General features: G+C 42.1%; 1 protein-coding gene across 1 annotated transcript; it reads left to right on the top strand.

Moving 5' to 3' along the window:
- The first annotated feature begins 4,223 nt into the window (after positions 1-4,223).
- On the top strand, positions 4,224-22,652 carry tbl1x (transducin beta like 1 X-linked). The gene is made up of 15 exons (XM_068704855.1): positions 4,224-4,521; positions 16,672-16,777; positions 17,385-17,530; positions 17,740-17,959; positions 18,804-18,936; positions 19,131-19,272; positions 19,383-19,446; positions 19,589-19,686; positions 20,322-20,382; positions 20,542-20,663; positions 20,759-20,833; positions 20,940-21,067; positions 22,006-22,171; positions 22,268-22,369; positions 22,537-22,652. Exons 2-15 carry the CDS (start codon positions 16,720-16,722, stop codon positions 22,561-22,563), a joined length of 1,542 nt encoding a protein of 513 aa, XP_068560956.1. The 5' UTR covers positions 4,224-4,521; positions 16,672-16,719; the 3' UTR covers positions 22,564-22,652.
- Positions 22,653-23,392: the final 740 nt, after the last annotated feature.

The raw sequence follows: 23,392 nt of genomic DNA, 5'->3' as shown, positions 1-23,392 counted from the left end.
GGGTTGGGGGAGGGGAGGCAGATTGAACCTGTTCTTTGTTAGGAGGTCAGCCCAAGCGCTATGGCAGGAAGTGCGCCTACCATACAGCATGTAATAGAAGTGCAGAAGGGGCAGAATGCAGCGTGGGAGTATCAGAAATGACTGAGTTTTTGAGCACCCATACAATACAGACCAGGCAAGATAGACTCAGTGCTGAGGCTTGCGTGACAAATGCAGCTCCAGCAGTTTTATTTTTGAGGCTGATGTAACTTAAAGAAAAATAAGTGATCCAATTGTAGGCCTGGTCTCTGTTTATATTAATGCCAGCTCAAATGTCTGCATACAGTTAATATAAGCATGATATTATTTCTGTTTGTGTGGGAGAGAGGTAGTGATATTTCCAAGGGATTACAGCTGGAGAGGGCCAATAAAAATTCAAGCAGGAACATTTGGTTAAATAAGTCAAAATAAATATAAGGGGCAATATTCCTTGTGGGGAAACCAGCTACAAAGCTGCTTCGTAAACTCTACTCTAGCTATTTGCAGATGATGTTGTCTCTCAGACTGTAACCTCAGGCAGTTTGCAGCAGAGTGTGACGGGGTTGAGATGTGGAAATCCCAAGGGATGGTAGCATTCTAGAAAGAAAGTGGAGGGCTCCATGGAGGTGAGGGGGAGCAGCGGTAAGGAATTCAGGCATCTTTTTGTATGGTGGATAGTAAACGTAGGTAGTGCGATAAGCAGGCAGCAGAATACCGTCTGTTTATCATACAATCCAATGATATTGCCCTAGTGAATCCCGCTTTAGGGAAACTGAAAATGTTTGTTTTTTATTAAAATAATCAGGGATAATTCAGCTTGGTGGTCATTTTGTAAGCTGCATTTTGATTTGTTAAGCTAATTTAATTTCATATATTCACTACCACTTGTTTGGAGATAATTCTTCCAATTGACTTCAACATCCTGTCAGGTTTAAGCCTTAAGTGCATCAGTATCTTGCGGTTCAACCAGTTCAGCTGCAACTCCTACACTGTACTGCATCACAGCAACATTGTGACACTTTGCAGGGTGGAATAATGGCACTGCTTAAAAAGTGGGTTGTATTTAGCATTTCATGTAGTAATTGATAATACTAAATTACGGGTTTGGGGTTTGATGGAGATTTAAAATCATTATCAAACCCAGAAATTCAGAGGAAGAACCTTAAGGTGAGAAACATTCAGGAACATTCAGCATGTTGCAAAATGCAGATGGTCTGCATGAATATAGGGCAGGATGTATGAATGGAGGAATATTCTGAAAATGAGATGCCTCATTTCCTCCCTGCAATCTATATAACAATTTTCTGTGAAAAAAAGGCTCTGAAACTGTTACTTGGCAAGCTGCAGGGCTGAGCTCATATATCCATTTATCTGCTCTCATTAAATATGGATTGTTCTAGAGAACAGCTCTGACAGGATTCTCTCTTATGGTCTACACAACATCTGCACATCAGAGACTGACTGACACCTGCGTGTCCTCTGTGAACTGTGTCTTATTGTCTCTCTATCAGAATGTATTAGCTACGCATGCCTGAATGCAACTGCCTCCTATGATGGTTATGGCCCAAATAAAAATCTGGGCAGAAAAAGGGATAATAACAATGCCCTGCAATGGGCAAAAGCCATGAAATTCACTAATATCTAACAATTTAAATAATGGATTTAATATTACATGCAGGAAATCAAGAGAGTCTGTGATTTGTCTCAGTGATTTTGTCCGAGTAGTAATACCTGTCAAGCCAAAGCCTGATGCTTGACTCTGTGCCACAGACCTGCATTGATATCCAAAAAATAATAAAACACGTCAGTGAGCCACGTAGTTAAAAAGGGTGTTTGGCATGTTCCTTCATTTTGATAATCATAGCCACATGTAGGTAATTAAGTCAATCCCAAATATGCCATCTTGCTGCCGTAAATGCAAAAAGAATGGACCACCAAATTTACATCACCTTGCAGCTGACAATTGTTCCTAATAAATACACCAAATACTTCTGTCTGGGAAGTGTTTGCTCAAAACTACAGCGCCCAGCTGTTTTAGGGAAATAATAGCCTTTAAAAAAGGGGGTAGGGTAGGGAATTGAGAGACAGACAAATACATTGTTGTTGTTGTTTTGACACAAAGAACTCGTCTGTGTACACTGAACAGTGACAGTTTGGGTCATGGCTGATAATTCAGAATCATATATTTTGTGGAGTGGTAGTGCCAGCACTCCACAAAATACAAGCTTGGTACAAACTATCCACAAGAGATGGTGGTGGACTTCAAAAGACCAAAGAACTCCTCTCCCAAACCAGTTCACATGATGTTTTACTGGATACCGTGTACTCAATATATAATTTTCCTCAATAACATGGCTTGAGTGGTTACTCTCAATCACACTAATGCTGCTCCTTGTTGTTATACTATATACATGTTGTATGACTAAACAATACAATATGACTGCAATACAATATGTATGTTAAAACTGCAACAATAAACTAAAATCCACAGTAAAGGATGTGTTTTATATACTCACAATTTTAAATGAACCCCTGGTTTCAAGGCATTTTTTACAAAATATCACCACTACCAACCAGTACCATAGTACAGTCATATACCTGTGACCAGTGGAGGCATAACCATAAGAGCCAGACAAATAGTTAATGACTGTGCTACAAGATAAAAGGAAGATCCTTTGTCCACAGAGAGAAATAATCAGCTGTTAACTTTACACTTTCTCAAAAGAAAAATCACTGTAATATTAATCACATCTTCAATTATTTCTTATCTCCTTTGGTATAGTGAGATAGTGATATCATTTTAGATCTATATCTACTGCTTTTTGTTTTACTGTGGTGTATTCATTGGGTTTATTTTTAGGTTATTTCCCTACAGTCTAATGTTGCAGATTTCCCATTTTTAAATTACAGCAACTAATAAGTTTATAATTTGGGCTTGAGAAAAGATTTTAGAAATACTGAAGTTATCACAGACACACTCCTATTGGAAAATGTATGACAAACACCAAAAGAAAATCTCTGAAATACATTTTTTTCATATTTTATTAACTTGGTTAACTGTTACATTTTCTACACATGTTAATTCGTCAGCTTAAACGTGTGAATGCTGCTTCAAAGCCGTCTCCACTCTGCCAGAAAAAGAAATATGGATATCGAATCCAGTATTTCTTTGTTTCCGTTAGCCTGCAGTATAGATTCTAAATCAACCAGTACAGTACAAATCACATTTAGCCTACACTTTTTACTGAAGAATATCAACTCGTTTCCTGGTTGACAAAGCCTCCTAAATTCTTAGAAATAAAGTACATTTGATTTGACCCATACACTGTGTCCTCATGTGTCCCTATTTACAAACAGTGCCATCATTTTCTACCAAACTCTGTTTTTGATGAGTATTTTTTTTCAAACAACTATACATTCTCACATTATACTTGTAGGGTACAAAACTGAAAGCACAGAGTAAAATACATTACAATAGGAAGCTGCAGCAACCGTGGCTTTATAATGGATTTTGTTAATGCGCACATATTGCCGTGTGTACGGTAACCAAAGGAATGTGTCACACCAGTGTAGAGCCGTAATGATGTCAACTTGTTATTTACTTTCCAAATCTGAATGACTGAGCAAGGCGAAAGGAGAATTAATCAACCACTGTGTGACCGGGCAGGCGAAAAATAGTGGCGCGTGGGGGAGGGGAAGCGGCTCAGAGGCCAGATAGGCAACATACACTAGACTGTACTGCACTACTACACGAACATATCAAAGTAGGAATACACGTCAGCGCGGGGTTTCGAGTGTGGTGTATGAAAGTATACGTTGGACAACCAAATGTGTACTTTTTGTTCTAAAAATACCTGTAGATGCACATTTAAGCTATAGCAAGCATACAGTAGCCATGTGGTAAGAACACAGTTGTTTGAAGTCGACAGCATATCTAAACTAGCCAGTGGAGGTTTAAAAAATGATATTTTAGTAATCTAGCCACTTATGGGCAGTAGGATATACACTATATAACCTATTGGTAAATTAATTAACCTATAGGTTTGATAGTGTTTCCATTATTCAGGTTTAAGGTCAGTTGCCTTCACCCTCCACCACCCGCCTCTCTCTCTCTCTCTCCCTCTCTCTCTCTCTATTCTCTGTCTACGTCTCTCTCTCTCTCTCTCCCGCTGCCTGCTGCTGTCTCTCTCTCCGTTCCTGTTTCTCAGTGAACGGTGAAACTCCTCTGAGTAAACTAGCCTGCAGCCTGCAGCCACACAACCGCGGGTTCATTCCAACTTATCCGCCAGTTGTGAATGTGTGTGTGTGTGTGTGTGTGTGAGACTACTGCTTTGTTAGCACACCCAATTAGTCGACAGTGAGTCACACGGCGGCGGTCGGAACTTGAAATATGACGATAGGCAAAATGGGAGGAAAGTCGTCGCTAGCTCGCTGAAGTTGGAGGCTCTCCTTGAGGAAGAGGTGGCGGCGGACACCACGAGTTCACTCTCACAATAAAAAAAGGTAAGCCAGTTAAAGTGGCATGGGTATTTTGGGGGTTGCTGCAGTGCACTCGTGCTGCTTCTGTGTTCGTGTGTGGGTTTTTATGCGCGGGGAGGATAGTGACATTCAGAAATATGGGTGATTATGGCGTAGATTAGGAGGTTTGCCGGTACATCGCTTAGTCACCGATTGACTCCACACGTGTGTTCAAATTCCTGTTGTGTCTTTTTTAATTTTTTCTCCAAACAACCTACTTTTTTCTCTCTCACACACTCACAATTAACATTGGAAGCTGAGTTGTGGACTATTTAAAAAAATACAATAAGTTTTAGTGAATTATTAAGATATCCACTTTGCACTTAATATCACAATAGAAAACTTCCACCACATTAAGTTGCACCAGTGCAATTTGAGTCTATATATATATATATATATATATATATATATATATATATATATATATATATATATTGCCGTGCTTGAGTGGGGGGAAGACACAGCCACCACTTTCTAAGGGACAGCTCATCTTACTGTACAACTACAATGTTAAGCTGCCCCTGACTGTATCAGCTGGAGCTGCTTTAAAGCACAACAGAGGCACCGACTTATCAAAAGAAACCCTTTTTGTTAAATGGGAAGCTTGAGGACATTCACATGTTCACAGAACACTTAATCTAGTGACTTATAACATGTCTTTATTTTTCCAGTTAGTAGCCATGGCTGTCCTCAGTGCTTATTGGGGTAATGGGATACAGCATGTACAGACAGAGTTAAGATGTCTAGCCTATGAGCATCAAAGTGTTTATTAACTCCATTAAAGCGAGACATGAGAAGGGTTCAGATGAAAATAAATTGCTGAAGCACACTGCTGTTTGGATGCTGTCTTGATCTGATTTTGACTTCAATGGCCCAAATAATTAATGTCAAAGTGATGCCCCCATTTTCTTCTTGACCTACTGACTGTTGTGTGTTCACAACAGTCAGTGTTGTTGTCTACTGAAACCAGGAGGAGGCATTTTAACAAAGAAGTTGCACTGAAGAGAACCTCTTTGATTTGATATATTGGGTACCATCTTTATTTATTTGTTTGTAATAATAAGCCAATAGACACAAGCTAGATGGCACCTAATCCTCTTCACTGATGTCATCACCACTGAGGTAGCACAACTGTTGTGTTATTTGGATTTGATATAAAGAAAAGAAGATGGTGGCATTTATGGGCTGGGCAATATTTCAAGTTATTGTCTTTCTCTGGAATGGTATTGTGACAATATGATTGTGTAATAGGGCTGTCACTTTTTTATTTTGAACACAACCCACTTAACCGCATCCCAAATTGAGTTGTCCGGTTGACGTTGTTTTGATGCATTGTTGACGTTGTGTCTTGGTAATGCCATCGTAAGGCAGGTGGCAAACAGCCTAACCCTTTCTCCTAATATTTTTACATCTATGATAGGAAATCCAAAATGATTTCCATGCATTTCTTCTCGGACGGCTTTGTGTCACGATTGTTGGTTCTGCACAGCTCGCTAGTTTGCTCTATTAGAGCGAATTGGATTGTCAAAGAGAGAGCTTCTGGGCATGCTACAGATCAGAGCCTCCTGGAGGAGTCGCCCATTGCACTTTCACACCGTATAGTTAGCCAAGTATTTTAGGGTTAGGTGAACTCTGTCGAAACTGTAGTCAATGGATTGCGTAAAGATTAAACATGAATAAAGAGTGACCTCATTGAGGCACATTTTTATAGTTTGAGATAATCTGTTAAACCTTTTTGAAGAGTTTTGTCGGTTGTGATGCTATCTATTTCAACCACAACATGTTCTTGTTAACTCCCTGATATAGATTTCAGCCATATTGCCCTCCACCACCAGCGTCTTCACCTGTTCTGTCACCAGAGTTACAGACTTGTAATCGGCCCTAATTGCAGTGGTTACAAAAACAGGTTTAGTGCCACCTATTTAACGAACAATAGGAGTTTTATTATGTCTTAACTGCACGTTTCAGAATACTTGACGTACTACATTTCCATTTATTGATCCCTAAATATGTTATTCTCACAAGGCCTATATTTTTACAGAATGGGAATCTCTAAATTCTTTTATTGTCTTCTATTTCAGTGTTTCAGACGGCGGTCCGGTTACCTTTTGTACAGAGTCCTGAGAGAGCATAAATTGATAATGTTGTCGGCCTACAGGTTATTGTCCGTCTGCCTCTTGTTCAGTTACAGGATTTGAGATGAAAGTCTTTTGTTTCAGTGCTGCAGGTGATCTGACAAATGTGGGATGGCCTACCATATGTGAAGCATCATAACTCATTCATCTGACAGCTCGTAGTCGGTCCTCACCGAGCTCTTTCTGATAAGTTATTTAAGCGTAATTATTAATATGGAGTCGGTGAACTGAGGCACAGCAGAGACAATCCAACCTACGCTGTGTTAGACAGTGTTCAAAACAGAGACGTATCCCCTGCTCATAAGTAGGGCAAGGAAGTCCCTGACAAAGCCCATGTCTGCCTTGCGGTGCTGCAGAGCTCTGTATCGGGCTGTCCAAATATTTCTGTAGCAGTATTTATTTATGATATGGCCATTGGGGGAGGTGAGCTATTCTTTCCCTCCAAAAAAGAGTCATACAGTGTCGCATGGACGACCAGGCAACTGGCAGACTAGTATAGTTACTCTGAAATAACGGCCACACTAGTTCAAGGCTATTTATTGGGGTTTATTTTGGATTAGGGGGCGGCTCTGTTGTCTGCTGCTCCTTGTGCGTATTTAAAATTTAAAGTAAGTAAGAGGAAGCACCATGCCTTAAAAGGTGTGTCGTGTTCAACTGTGTGTGTGTGTGTGTGTGTGTGTGTGTGTGTGTGTGTGTGTGTGTGTGTGTGTGTGTGTGTGTGTGTGTGTGTGTGTGTGTGTGTGTGTGTGTGTGTGTGGCAGCTAATCAGTATCTTTGTTGTCTGAACCAATCATAGCTTATTACTCAGTTTCCCTCTTTATAGACTTGACATTTGTTGTAAATAGAACATCCTCAGGAAGCGAGGAGGTACTCACAATTAAAATTAACTTTTCATTAATTGTACAGCCCCACAAATAGGCAATCTTATTTCTTAAAATTAAAGTAATGTAGAAGAAGATTAGTTGCCATCATCCTACTGTGTCGATTGTTTTTGAACTCATTTTTAGGGGAGGAATGTGTTTGAAGCACTGTTACTGCTGGTGGATGACTGTTAAGGAAGTTATGCAAGCACATGCACGCCAGAGTGAGAAACGTCTTTTACTATTGTTTTTTTTAACCCCTCCCCATTCAGCCACGTTATCTTGTCAGATGCTTTGGATTGTGTAGCAGTGGAGATAAATGTAAGTACAGCAGTACTGTAACACGGGTTTGTATCATTTTGTACTGATGATTCAGTCAGTACGTTTCATGTCCATACAAGCACTGTCAGTCTACCATTGTCTGTGGAGGAAATTAATGGTACTTTCCCACATAGCACCTCTGTGACACCACAGTATGACCGCTACAGTCCTCTTAGTAAGGCAAAACAAGACTGATTGTGTTGCTGTATATGGGAAACAAGAAGCTTCAGTCTGAGGACATTCAGTTGCTCAGTACATGGCTTTATAAATCCTGGTCACAACTCTCTAATAACCAAATTTAAGATTCTGTCTGAAAATGTGCGCCGTTTTGCAGTATTCCCATATTGTTATTGTTATTACCCGTGTGTGGTTTTGGTCAAGCAGCCGGTGGTCGAGTGTGTATTGTTTCAGGAAAAGTGAATGGCGGCTTCGAGCACGCTGCTACGGAAATGAAACCACCACCTGTCGACTGGCAGTGAAAGTTTAAATGTTGGCTGCTGCCTGGTTTGTAGTTTCCTACACCTTGTAGTTTGAAGCTCGACGTCATACTAAGTCTGGCTTTAGTGGTGAACGAAAAGCCATGCAGAATCCTCCTCTTATCCAGGGACTCTAAAGACACTCTACACTTACAGCTGTGTATAATTACACTAATGCTTTCTTAATTTCTTAACACCACATTTGTTATAACAGTGTGTAGTCTTTCTTTACCAGCACCCTGTGAAATAGTTTTTATTACAGGAGTGTAATGGTTTATTTATTGCCTCCCAGCAAGACTATATTTTTGGCGCAGAGTATCTTTTATGAGATGGCATATGTACTTCAATTTAAAACAAAAAACAACCTGCTGTTGGTATTTCATGATAGCAGAATAGACACACACACACACACACACACACACACACACACACACACACACACACTAGAAAGGGAAATGTCTGGTGTGCTGTGTCGCGGTGTGAATGCTCGGTAAAGAAACAGCAACAAGGGAAAGCTCGGTGAAGATCAGTGTTTCAGTTGTCTGCCTCGTTTGTTTGACCCTGATGTCAGATGGCGGGAAAGCTCAAGGAGAGCGGAGGGGGGGGGGTATTTAGGGTGGCATGAGCAGCTGTTGACGGAGAAGCAAGATATTCTGGTCACCATGGCAACACTTGTATTGCCCACATCGTCGTGTCTCTGTGTGTTTACAGCTCGTCAGTGCGATTCCTCGTCCTGCCTGGCTCGAGGCCTCTGTGTTGACTGTTACAATCTCAAGGGCACTTCTTTCTTATTGAATGAATGTAGTTATTACGTTTTTACTCTACCAAACTAAAAAAAAAAAAAAGGCTCATGTTTTATGAAATCCTTTCTCTTAGTGAAGCCGTGCTTGTGTAAGCGCTTGTGAAGACATACTGTACATTCCCATAAAGATGTAATAGTTTCAGTTCCTGTCAGCGGCGGAGATGGCGGTCGCATCCACAATATGTCAACAGAGCCAGAAGACTGGCAACGGTTCTCGCCATGAACACATCCTTTACTCTTGATTTTAAATGCACAGGAACATCAATGCACAAAGCGTGCACTGGCGTAGATTTGAAGCCACCTCATTCTACACACTCGAGGTTACCCTGTATTCCCATGACACTCCTCGACGATTCGATCTAAGGATTCATCTGCCAATCTTACAGTTGAGTCGTCGCAGTGGCGGAATAATGTGGTTATGAAACAAAGGATCATTCCATTCTGGCTGTACGGGGGTGCTGAGTGTCTTATTTGACATAGAATTGCTTGGTTTTGGAACCTTTCAAGCAGCATCTTGGCAATAGCGGGAGGAAAGGCTAAATAACACCAGCGTTAGGCGACTGTTTCAAAGAAAACATGTATTGATCGTAGCACTCGCATAAGAGTGTTCAATCATATTTTCAATTCATGAACGTTTCTCGTAAATCAGCAGAGGGAGGCACGTGTAAACAGCTGTTTGTGGCTCTCGCTGACCGTCTCTTTGCTTCCCTGTCGCTTCCCTTCTGTCTGTGCATTGCTACAATGGAGGGAAAATGGAATTGGGGCCAAAAGAAAACAAAAAAAAACATGTCTGTCACTCCGTTTTTCGTACTTATGATAGCGCTGTATCTACACACACACACACACACACACACACACACACACACACACACACACACACACACACACACACACACACAATACCATGGATAAGTAAATGTACATTCTAACTGTCAAATTTACTGTGATATGAAGGGTTGTTATTTATTGTGAAAATACCAAATGACATGTAGAATTTCCATGAAGATGGTTTATTCTATGGTTTATATCAGGAAAGATGAAGATTTTATTCTGTGTGTGTGCTGCACAGAGCATCAAAGAGCTCTCTGTGTCCCACAATCTCCTCCGCACCACGTTTACTTGCCACCCACCCCCACACAGCCACATACACATTCATGCCCCACAGCCACTGGCTCCCTGTGAGCTTAAATGCACATATGAAACCAGGTTATTTTGAGCACCCCAAAAAAAAAGTGCTTTTAATGCTCTGCAATAGCTCTGTTACTGTAAAAGCTGTCTTTACATGCGGCTGGTCAAATAATCAGATTTTAGATATGCCCTTTTAAAGCCGACGTCATTGTTGTGTTGGTGGTAGCTGGAGGCCAAACAAAGGACAGGCTGGATGCAAACACACACACACCTCTAAGTGGTGGGTTACACACACGATTAGGGCTAGACACAAATATTCCACTATTCAGATATTCATTTATTGCGTATTTGGTTTTCAATAATGATATTTGGATATTCACTTTTTTTTTTTTTACCCATCAGGATTACAAACGTGCATAAAACACACCAACAAACCTTTTGCAAAATGCCTCTAAATCAAATACAAACTTTAGAATACCAAAATTCTTAAAAATGAATGCCTTTTAATTTTGAATGTAACTGTGGTCAGATGCCCTGTGACTATTTATTGCTGCTGTTTGCTTTGAAAGCACCGCAATGAACGAGAAACGGCTGGTCAGTGCAGTTGAAATGAGGACTCATCTGTACAATACCTCCTCATTTCACTACAAGAACCTAATTAAGGTGGCAGCTGGCTGGAGCGAGCCGGGCAGCTGAAAGTTTCCTACTTGCTGTTGGTTACGTTATGTGTGATTTCCAGTAAATATCACAATATGTAACGCATGTCTTCTGTTTTTAAAAGTACAAATGTCGGAATACGGCAAGTACTACTCTTCCGTCTCCCGTCTGATCTCGAACACACAGCCGATACAAACGTGGTCTGTTTTGTGGTGACCAAAAATATCATTGATTTTAATAAATGCTAGTATCTGAGTTAGTATGGGCATGTTGCTGTGGATACAGGATGAAAGACTGAAAGAAGGTTGGAATATTTCTCTTCTCATCGCCTCTAATTTTCAATCATTTACTCATCGGGATGTTCTGTTCCTTCTTGTGTGTACATAATGCACTGTCCACTGTCTCTTCTTTGAACAGCGTTTGACTGCTGACATCCTTTGTAGCTACAGAAAATACTAAATGACACCAATAGGCAAGTGGGAGTTGTCATTTCTATTTGACGGTAATGGCTTCAGCGTGAGGGCGGCTCTCAGGTCCTGATGCTCCCGATTGGAAGGTTGGTTGGTCCCGATGGTTACTTTCTCTGGTCCTTGCTGTCTGCCCCCCCCCCCCCCCCCCCCCCCGATTCATTCATTCCCCCGGGACAAACTACACTCGATGGTGGCGTCTGGGAATGTACAATTCTCTGTTGACACTCAGCTGTAAATCTACCAAGGTGAACATCAAAGACTTTGCTTCTTGTGAGGATTACGGCATTGTGGTGTGTTTTACAGTATTGGTGGCTGTAGTGTAATGTGTTACCCTGATGACCTCTTTCATTGTTAACTGCTGAAAGAACCAGTAGATTAGGCCTAGTGGTTCCAGGGTGTGCGTGCGTGCGCGCCAGCAGGTTTTCCTTCCAACCGATCACCTCAGCAGGTCATTTCACAAACAACTTCTTCGCGTTACTTAAAGGCGTGTTAGTCAGTGGGCTGAGCCTTTGGTTTGAGTGAAGACCTGCAGACGGTTGTCTCTCTCTCTCTCTTTCTCTCTCTCTCTCTTTCTCGGCGTGGGAGAAGTGTTTCCCCTGGAAACCGAAGGCTCCCCTCCCCCACCGTTTGCCGACCTACATTGGCTGTCGCTAAGTGACTCATTGAGAGAGAGGCGAAGAATAATGCACAAATGGTTGTTGTGATTACCTGTGTGGAGATCATTATTTATCACCCTGCTACCACCCCTCCCCCCCTCTCTGATTCCCCTCCCCCAGTCTGTCTCTCCCCCCCCCCTCCCTCCAAGACTGCAGCCCAACCAGAAGCTTCAAAGGCGGGTTTTTTTACTCAGCAGAGCAGTTCAAGAGAAAATGGCTGCTGTTTCCAGGTCTTGTTTGCACATCTGTCAGGAGGTGACTGTTCAGGAGAAAATGGGGTCCCTGGTATGCCGGTTTTCAACGTTATTCTTTTCAAAAACCCGCATGTGTAGGAGACGTCTGGTTGTGTGGTTCTCATCGCACCATCATTTCTGCATTCACACGTTTATGTACAGAATGCGTTTTTATTTGGTTTGAGCGGCGGGTGAATGATTTTACATGATGAGCTCCATTTAGAGTGCTGCTCCAGACATGACGTGCTGTGGGATGTTTGTTCGTACCGTAGTAGCTGAAGTCTAACAAATACTGTTTAAATTGGCTCATCGCTCACTAAGTTTCTTTGCTGTCAGTTTATTTCTCTTTAATTAGTCTAATATAGAATAACAGTGTTGTGTCTTTGGGGTCTATTTAAAGACGGATCAGGTTGAATCTGCAGTTGGCTCTTTTATTGAATACTAGCCACGATGATACGCCTTGTGGTAAAGCGGATCTCCAAGCTGCTTTACAGTGAAGATAATTGTTCTTCTCAGCATCGTCTCGCTCCTCTCTGAAAATCCACATTCATTCTTAGACTATGGCCATCAACAGAATATGAATGTATCTTGATTTCCTACCCTAGACACTACTTCGTTTAGTTGAACTGTCTCAAAGTGCTGTCATGCAATCCTTGGATTGTGCACACACCCGTGAAATGTATTGCTTGGCTTCAACTCGCAACATTATTTACCAAATTAATAATCATTACAGTTCCTAACTAATACATTTAGACAGTTTGTTTGTGCATGCTCAAATGTCTTGATTAGTTGTGGTTCTGTGATGAAAAATGCAAAAACAACCAAAACACTGTTCACAGAACTCCTATAAAAATTTCACAACTGTCTTCTATCACGTCGCTGCTCAGACTAATTCCTGGAAGCGAGTTCTGTTCTTCACCATAAAGCCACACGTATTTTCAGACAAAACTACTTAATACTTAAAGCTTTTTTGTGTGTGTGTGTGTGTGTGTGTGTGTGTGTGTGTGTGTGTGTGTGTGTGTGGGGAGCTGTGACGCTCAGGAGTCATTCAGCTGGATCCTTTTTTTAAATATTTGCAGATTCACAACTTCATGCAAAAGATAGCTTAACATAATAACACTTCATTAGAGGATAAAACTACTTTGGATTGCAGTTGTGTGAGTGAAGCGTTGTTGCTTATGTAGACAGACATTTGAATGCATCAGTTTGTCAGGAAGCTTCAGCTGAAGCATGTCCTGTGTAGACCGAGCGTTACAGTATGGAGGCCTGTTTGTCCACAGCTTCAGGCTGTAATGTAATGCAGTCAGGCGCAAGTATGGATGAAGGCCTGACGGTGGTGTAGTTTACATTGTCAAGCAGGTGTAGTACACATCCTAAAGTAAACCCTTATGAGCCAGAGGACCACAGCAGGCGTTTCTCATCATTACACATCCTGTGTATCGTCTTTCTTATCTGCAGCCCTCTGTTTCCTTTGGAAAGGATGTTTGAAATGCTTTCAAACAATTGTCAGTGACCACAAAATGAAAATACTAATAATTTAAAGCTACAGGAAACTTAAGTTGTGAATTTATTACTAAAAAAGATCTTAATACAGATGATTCAATAATAGTTTTTGTACATAACTATTGACATCTTTGTTTCTCTGGTCAGGCAGTGGGTCACTGTCACACCAAGAACAATTGCTCATTTCCTCGGTTGTCAGTAATGTGTGATCGACAAGTGTCACTGCTCTACTCCACTAGTTGAGGGCACGGCAATTTTCAATATAAAACTTCAGAGGAATAAAAGAAGGGAAATGATGAGGAGTACAATAGGACAGTACAATAGGTTTACTAGTATGCACTGGTTTACTACTGCAGTAGTGCCACTTTCAGCCAGAACTGGGTAGAAAACAAACTGGGCTGGTAAACAAGATGTAGTGTACAGAAAGCTTGGCGGCTCCGTTGTTGGGATTTGTTTTGACTGAGGTTTTCCAAATTAAGTATGAATTGCCAAAATATTTGACTCTTACAGCTGTAGCGCTGGGCAGATGTGTAATATTAAACTGCCTGTATGCTGTTTTACATGAAAGCTTCCGTCTTTGATTGAATCAATTTGGTGCATGTAACCCATAATCTGGTGGCCTTCCCTCAGATGATTCCAAAGCTTCCTTTACCTTTTTTTTTTTTATAAATATCACGTTATTGCTATAACCATAATCAAGAATGTGACTTTTGAATGTCAATATTGTGTCTTCTGTGTTTATCCCCTACTTCCACATGCTGGGTAAAGAGCGTCTTTGCAGCAGCATATGTTTTTTTCCCTTTCTTCTTTCAGAGGGATCATATTTTCAGGCTTTTGACTCCGCTTATTAATTCTGTGGCTAAACCTCAGAGCCATTGCAGAACTTAGCATTTTGTCTGGTTTCCCCCAGAGGGCACATTGTTTGGAAAAAGGAGGCTCGGATACCCAGGGAGTTGTTTAATGGATGGCGGCCATCATGGGCCCATCTGATAGAGGGATTACTGCTGCCGCCCCTGCACCAACGGGACCCGAGCCCCTCCAGACTGCTCGTTGATTACGTTTCCAATTGCTCGGCATGTAGCGGCGGCGGCCTCGCTTTAATGTGGCCGGCCCTAGTCGTAAGATGAACAGAAACACAGTGGCAGCGGTCAAATCGGGGCACAGTGGCTAATGTGGACGAGCTTAGCGTTGTGACTTCTGGCAGAATACAGCATTGAGTATTTGCCTTGAGTTACAGTTTTGTTTGTTGTGTTTACAAGAGAATGTATGAAAGCAGTATTTGCTTGTTTTCAGGAACATTTCTGTGAGGTTCTGCTTTGGAGGTTACCTGTGGAGTCTTTGACCTCCAGTAGCTCTATGGAGCTGTTTATTCATGAGCCTGTTTGGTTCGTCTTGCCACACACAGCCCGGCTAATGTTTTAACACAAATACAATGACTTACAAGTGGCTGCAATGCGCCAACGAAAATAGGGAAGAAAAAGACTGCTTGCTAGAAAACATGGATGTAAACAATACAGGCTTTTAAGAAATCCATGTTTGTTTGACCTCAAGAATCCACACAATAGGCTTTGGTAAATGACAGTGAATGCAACATTTGTTTTGTTTACGCAGATCACTTTCAATAGCACCTCTTTTTGTGTTTAAAAACCATAAAGACGTTCATTGTGTGGCTGCACCGGTTCCAGAGGTTGTTCTAGTTCCAGCTCTTAGCATGTCTGCTGTGGAACAATGAAGGCAGCCTCCACATCTGAAAGAATATACCAAGGTGAAAGTGAATAATTCATGTCGAGTAACATGTTCAACCCCTCTGGCTGTATGCCCACTGGTAATTGGGACAACACCATTCTCTGTCTGTTTTGCTTGATCTCTCTTGTTGCTATGCTACCAAAAACGGGAACTTGAGTGGGCCTGGACAGTGTTTGGAATGGAAGTTGGACAACCATCTTCATACCTGACACCATCCCCTCTTCTCGTCTTCTTGGCGAAATGTCTGTCCCTTAGCTTCCCACTGGGAGAGCAGGAAATAGTTATAAAGTTACACACGATGGTTATATCATTTATTATGACTCATTCTCAGCTTGCTGTTGGTTTCTTCTTTTTTTTTTGCATTTTAACCATAACCTTCTTATAGTGCAATATTTGTCTTTCATATGTACTGCACATTTGTGAATGTTGACATTGTGTGTGTGGGTGTATGAACAATGTTGTTCCATCCACCATGTCCTTGTAAAGCATATGTATGAGCCATTGGGAAATGATTAACTCGACAGTATTTTTGCTATCAGCCTGAGGAAAAATACACAACAGAATAAAAAAAACCATAATTGCCTTTCTGTTCCTTTTGGCTCCTTTCAGTTTTGAGACATTCTCGATTGAAATGTGACCATGAGCTCTGTTAAACACCGCTATTTGTTGAAAATAACTCAGACGTGAAGGTCATGCTGGCTGCTATGAAGAGATTGCCTCTTGGCCTCCTCTGTAATTCACTAGATGGGCAGTGGACAGGCATTTAATATCCTTACTTCTTTATCAGGGCTCTCTCCATCTAGATGGTTGGCCGGGTCACTAATGGGAAGCACCATTCAGTTCTCAATGAAAGCCAAATGGATATGGACACTCCCATTAGGCCGGAGAAGAGAGGTTGGGAATACTTCTGTTCAGTACTAACATGGATTTACAGGTGAAGAGGAATCAGGCAATGGGGCAAGACGAGAGTGAGCATATGGCAACAGAGACTGGACATTAAAATATGTTGGCTCACGGCTGCGTCACTAAACAAGGGTCAGGACAGTGTGACGGAGATATCTGTTTTTAGAACGGCTTAAGAATATGTAATATGCAAGATTACAGACCTTGATATTTACCTCGACTCCCATTTCTGATTATATTTTCAGGAGTGGGCCCAACCTTCCAATATACCTCCTCCCTTCCATTGGGCTAAGATGAGTATTACCAGTGACGAAGTGAACTTCTTGGTCTACAGATACCTCCAGGAATCAGGTTTGTCTCGGTGATATCTGCTGAACACTGACACGTATGCTGAAAGATCTATTGGGCTTGATACATCTGACCACTGTATTATATTGTATTGTTATTATAAACAATCTCAGGCTACTATTTGTTTATCTTATGGTGAAACATGGTCGCTTGCATGAAGATATTTTTCCCTCAGCTTGAAGTGGATGGAAATATACAGAATGATAAAAAGAACAAGTGTGTTTGCGGTCCTCCTCCTTCAGCCAGATGGAAATAAACAGAGCATTCAGCTGTAATATGAACACCTGGTGGATGCTCAGAATATTGCTTTGCTCCTTAGATGTCAACATGCTATTCACTTCTTCGATAGAATCCGGATCACTGATTACAATCCTAGCTGCTGTGTTTTATTACTGGCAGAATACAAGCTACTAGTAGCCCTGAGAGGTCAACATGCCTTATTATACTCTCAAATGTCATACTTGTTATGCCATGCAGTCTTTGTATTCATTCACCGTCGGCTTTGTTTGTATCAAACAAGACTTTTCTTTGAGTGTTTGTGTTTTGTTTGTGCACATTCTGTGCTCGGCACTCTCCTCGTTAATGAATGTGAATGGTGTTTTGTTTTCAGGTTTCTCCCACTCAGCGTTCACCTTTGGCATTGAGAGCCACATCAGCCAGTCGAACATAAATGGAACACTAGTGCCCCCTGCAGCCCTCATCTCCATCCTGCAGAAAGGGCTCCAGTATGTGGAGGCCGAAATCAGCATCAATGAGGTGAGAGAAGGGACCTGCTGTTACCAACTCCCACAGATGTTTTCTATTGTTCAATGATACAAAGATAGTCTACACCAGGTAAACACTGAAGAATACCCAGTAGGAAACACCTTTCACGTCTATACTTGATCATTAACGGGAAACGTAACTCTAGACAAGTCACTAATGCACATTGCCTCATGATGCGTTGCCTGCTATTGTCCTGACAGGACGGCACAGTCTTCGACGGGCGGCCAATCGAGTCGCTGTCGCTCATTGACGCGGTGATGCCAGATGTGGTGCAGACGCGGCAGCAGGCCTTCCGTGACAAGTTGGCCCAGCAGCAAGCGGCCTGTGCCGTGGCAGCTTCAACCTCTGGAAACCAGTCGAACGCACCAAAGAATGGAGAAGCCACCGTCAATGGGGAGGAGAATGGCACTCACAACATGAGTACGTTGAGTCTTCTAAATACCAATGATCTCAAAGTAGGAACTGACGAAAAAAGTAATAGTTAAAATTGTAACGATAAAGGTTTTAATACAAAAAGGACAGACAAAAAATCGACAGACATTAACGTTTCAAAAATACTGTAAAAAATACTATGACATGATTCTGAATGTTGAACATTTTCAAAGACACAGCAGGCAGGAGTTGCTCCATCTGTGCTGTGTTTTGGCTCTACGCTGTCATAAGGATGCAGCCTAGCGGTTGCATTATTACACCTACCAAATCAACAGTTTTTCTACTTCAGGCGACAGGTCCAAATGATCAAAAGCAGCTGCGTGGTTTAGCTTCGTTTGTGAGTGAAACCAGAGAGGTGTGTCGATCAGGTGGCGCTCTAGACGAAGGGCGAGAGGAGGGGATGTTTGTGTCGGCACAGCCCTGAGGAATTTAATTCAAAGGTGTGGATGGTAACAGGAAGAGTCGGGTTTAAGGTCTCATTGCCTTTCTGGCTTTCACATGGTAGAAATGATCTTTCACGTATTCCTAAAGCCTGACCCTTTACTGTACTTGGTTCTCATTATACTGTAATAATTGTGTACACGCCAAGTGGGTCAGGGATACATAATGAAACGGCACATACACTAGTAGAGAGACAGATTATTGTATTCTTTAATATCTTTCTGTTATTTAAAGGTAGCCAACATGCATTAGAGGTACATTCATCAGCATTAGTGTGGACATATGTGTGTTTGCAGGCATGTGTTGGTGCATATATTAACGTGTGTGTGTGTGTGTGTGTGTGTGTGTGTGTGTGTGTGTGTGTGTTATCTGTCCATCTGGGTGTTCTCAGATAACCACAGTGAGCCCATGGAGATGGATGTAGATGTGGAGATACCAGCCAGTAAAGCCACAGTGCTCCGAGGCCATGAATCTGAAGTGTTCATCTGTGCCTGGAACCCTGTCAGCGATCTGCTGGCCTCAGGGTGAGTCCCCGTCTGTGCTGAAACAGATCTTAATGCGGGCTGGATGAGTCATACTATATTGTATGCACGCGTTGGCCCCCTTTTTTTTGTAAGATATATGACCTCATAAGATCCGTTGCTGACAGCTTATATTCCAACAATCCTTTAACCCCCCCCCACCCCACCCCCCCCTGCTGCGTTGGTCTTCTGTTCAGCTCGGGGGACTCCACCGCCAGAATATGGAACCTGAACGAGAATAACAACTCCAACACCACCCAGCTGGTGCTGCGCCACTGTATCCGAGAAGGTGGCCAGGACGTCCCCAGCAACAAAGACGTCACCTCGCTAGACTGGAACGTAGGTTCCTGATCACCCGTCCACATCTTTCCTCTTGTACTTTTACCGTAAACAGACTGTGTAGCTTAAAGGCGGTTGAGTAACAATTCTGACATCTTTCCATCCGACAGAGCGACGGGACTCTGCTGGCGACGGGCTCCTATGATGGATTCGCCAGGATATGGACAAAGGATGGTACGTCCTCCCATCATTCCAGCACGGTGTTGTTTCCTCGGTCACTAGGTTTATGACATTGTTATTGTGAATAATGCAACCTCTGTGACAATTTTTTGAAGGATCATTTCTAAAAGAAATGGATATGGCTCTTATCCGTTAGGGAATCTGGCAAGCACCTTGGGACAGCACAAAGGGCCCATATTTGCACTCAAGTGGAACAAGAAGGGGAACTCTATTCTCAGTGCTGGTGTAGATAAGGTATTTCACAATGGCCCTCAAGCATTGATTTTTGTCTTTCAATAATAAGATCCTCATGTGTTTTTCTTTTTTTTTTTTTTCTTCTTTACCAGTCCTAGGGCTTGGAATTTACTTTCTTTTTAAACATCAGCCACAGTGTAAATCTGCAACATATAATTCTTCTGGTATCCATAGACTACAGTACAAACTGCACTGTTATCAGTAAATCTTCAAGATACAGACAGAGAAAGCCTGGAATATTAGATGTATCTTACATGTTATTAAATATTTCACACGCTCTATCATAGCATCATTGTAGAATGTAACAATGAGGTATTTGGTTACACGGTATTTGCATTGATTGCACATCTTTCGTGCTACAGTGACATGAACTGCAGATAAACTTATTTTATGGATGATTCTTTGAAAATGAAGCCGTATCAACAGGCGGGTAAAAGAAAACGATCGTGCAAAGGCGCACACAGCGAAGACGATGTGACAGCAGCTGACTGCATCAGTCATTTCTTTTTACCCTGCCTACCTATTTGGTGGGATTTATTTCAAGCCCTGGTAGTCCTTTAGAGTACATTTTAAAGAACCCTTCTTTATTCTTAATGTTGCATTCATAGTTTGAAATAATCAATTCTATTTTCTAGACGACAATCATTTGGGACGCGCACACAGGAGAAGCCAAGCAGCAGTTCCCTTTTCACTCAGGTAAAGCGAGTTCACTGTTTCCACCGAAACAATAAAAGCGAATCTTTGCTGTTAATAAACAGGATGTAAAATGTTTCCCGCTCAGTTGTGGTCGTATTATTGGCTCATAAACCTCTGAACCCTTAATGAATGCGCTCCTGTGCTTATAATATCCCACAGCCCCGGCACTGGATGTGGACTGGCAGAACAACACCACCTTTGCCTCCTGCAGCACAGACATGTGCATCCACGTATGTCGCCTTGGCAGCGACCGGCCCCTCAAGACCTTCCAGGGCCACACGGTGAACAGCTTTTTTTTTTTTCTATGTTGCTCTTCTGACCTCACACCGTGCTTCCTCCCTCGACAGTCCCGCTAACGACTTTTGTGTTTTTGCAGAATGAAGTTAATGCCATTAAGTGGGATCCGTCAGGTATGCTGCTGGCCTCCTGCTCAGATGACATGACCTTAAAGGTAAAACTAGCCCTCTAGTCTGTGGAGATTAAAGACGACGACTAACCTGCAGTGGTCATTTGTATTCAGTCAAACTCTGCTTATGCTGTCTCTTCCTTGAACACAGATTTGGAGTATGAAGCAGGAGTCCTGTGTCCACGACCTCCAGGCTCACAGTAAAGAGATCTACACTATCAAGTGGAGCCCCACAGGGCCCGGCACGAGCAACCCCAACTCCAACATCATGCTCGCCAGGTGGGGAATGTCTCGCACATAACTCACATTTAGTACCGTATAGGGCAACCACCCACACTGCTCAGGAAAGTCCAAGGTAGTGTGCTTGGAACAAACATTAAGTGTTTAGTGTGTGTGTGTGTGTGTGTGTGTGTGTGTGTGTGTGTGTGTGTGTGTGTGTGTGTGTGTGTGTGTGTGTGTGTGTGTGTGTGTGTGTATATATATATATATATATATATATATATATATATATATATATATATATATATATATATATATATATATATATATATATACACCTCTGAACCCTTAATGAATATATATATATATATATATATATATACTCAATTTCTTCTGAATGCCAGGCGCATGCTGGCATTCAGAAGAAATTGAGTTCAAGACAAAATCCTAGTGCTGGTTATTGTCAGTGGCCCAAAGCCCGGCACCCTCACCCAGATGTGCATGCATGTGTGAATGTTCTAGTTCAGATACCACAGGAATTTACAGCCCCGTCTACCTGCCTGTAATTCACTTTAGAAATGATACTGCCATCATTGCTACTGCTTGGAAGGAACTTCAGAATCTTAAGTAAACGCCACCGTTGGAACAGTACATGTGCGATACATTTTTAATTGATTTCCATTTTGCTCACTGCATAATATCCTTCCAAGTTCGCTCTCATTTGTTGCCAAGGGCACCCATAGGAGATTAATCCTGCCTATTTATACCTCGCTGAAGAAGTGTTAATTGAAATCAGCCTCCCTTTTTATCATCATTTGTTTTCAACGGTGTCTCAGTGTTAGGGTCACAGATGCTCACGGTTTGTCCTTTTTTTTTTTTTTGTGAAGTTCACACATTTGTTGAAATGCAAAGTGTGACCTTTTTGTGTCGTTTTTCTGGAAATCATTGTTGCTACTCTCATATCTGATCAGTGCACTCTGTCTCCTTCACTCCCACAGCGCCTCTTTCGACTCGACGGTTCGACTGTGGGACGTCGAGCGAGGGGTCTGTATTCACACGCTGACCAAGCACCAGGAGCCCGTCTACAGCGTGGCCTTCAGCCCCGACGGCAAACACCTGGCTAGCGGCTCCTTTGATAAGTGTGTCCACATTTGGAACACCATGGTAAGCGTCTGATTTACACGGTTCCAAGCGGCAGATAAGATTCATCGTGATTGCTGTCGAGAGTCGTTCATTAATTTCCCTGCACTCTTGTGTCAGACTGGAGCCTTGGTGCACAGCTTCAGGGGCACTGGTGGTATTTTCGAGGTGTGCTGGAACAGCACCGGGGACAAAGTTGGTGCCAGCGCGTCGGACGGCTCGGTAAGCCATGGCCATTTTGATGATGGAGTGACTTGTTGCTCCTTTACGTCTTTACTATTTGGTTTGGTACTTGGAATTGATATTGGCTGAAAGAACTCATTACTAGTACTTTGAAGACATGCTGCTCGATACGTATTAGTAATGCTACCTATTTGTTTACCTTCTAGGTATGTGTTCTTGATCTCCGAAAATAGCCGATTTGAGACTTTGATGATGAGTCCTGGAATGTGCAGCAAATTGCCTTTTTCTGACATCAGCAAACACACTCTCGTTGCTCAAGGAGAGCTGTACGGTGGAGCGAAACAAACCCCTCACAGGAGTACTACCAGATGACTGCAGCAGCCTCTGAGGACTTCCGTGCACCTTACAGTTTGTTGAGTGTTTTAACGATACGCCTATTGGAAACATAATGGAAGCCGGTTAAGAGATCCCCAAGACTGGACTGAATCCAACTCCCTGGGTGCATCCGTGTTTTAAAGGTTTCTAATGAGAAAGTGCTGCGATCCCTCCGGGCCTCTGGTCCAGCTGTTATCGGGTTGTAAGGGTGGAAACACAAAGATGAGTTTTATATAAAGAGAAAAAGTGTTAATGAGACACGTGTTTGGCTGTAAGAGGGAACAAATTATGAAAGAAAGGTTGTGGTTTTAGAATTGCTCTGAGCAAAATGTTACCTCATGTCCAAAATGAACTAACGTGGGACGTGATGACACCAATACTGAAGCACTGGTATTGTACGATGACAGGGTGCTTAACTTCTTCCCAGTGGAGAATAGATTGTTTCAAGAGTACTTCTTGCTTTGTTTTTTTTTTTTTCCACAGACGGACTTTTGAGAATCCAAATTGAATGTGCCGCTGCAAGGTAGTTCTTAGCTCACGTCTAACATCAGGTCAACAAAAAGGAAAACCTGCCAAGAAACAGTCCTCGCCTCCTAAAATGACCTGTTCAATTCACTCGAGATTAGAAAACGTCATTTTGTGGACAAGATGTGAAAAGTGTGGTTTACAAAGAGAATTTTCTCCCTT

The sequence above is a fragment of the Cebidichthys violaceus genome, unplaced genomic scaffold (genome assembly GCF_023349555.1).
Source record: "Cebidichthys violaceus isolate CVI_PGR_0920_01 unplaced genomic scaffold, fCebVio1.0.p SCAF_11, whole genome shotgun sequence".
In the NCBI taxonomy this organism is placed as follows: domain Eukaryota; kingdom Metazoa; phylum Chordata; class Actinopteri; order Perciformes; family Stichaeidae; genus Cebidichthys; species Cebidichthys violaceus.
This window is presented reverse-complemented; position numbering and strand designations above follow the sequence as displayed.

Bases quoted from the DNA above. Each gene is read 5' to 3' on its own strand.
- tbl1x (XM_068704855.1), top strand. From the start codon at position 16,720: ATGAGTATTACCAGTGACGAAGTGAACTTCTTGGTCTACAGATACCTC. The intron at 17,960-18,803 runs GTACGTTGAGTC...GGGTGTTCTCAG, and splicing joins GAATGGCACTCACAACATGA to ATAACCACAGTGAGCCCATG. The intron at 22,172-22,267 runs GTAAGCGTCTGA...CTCTTGTGTCAG, and splicing joins TCCACATTTGGAACACCATG to ACTGGAGCCTTGGTGCACAG.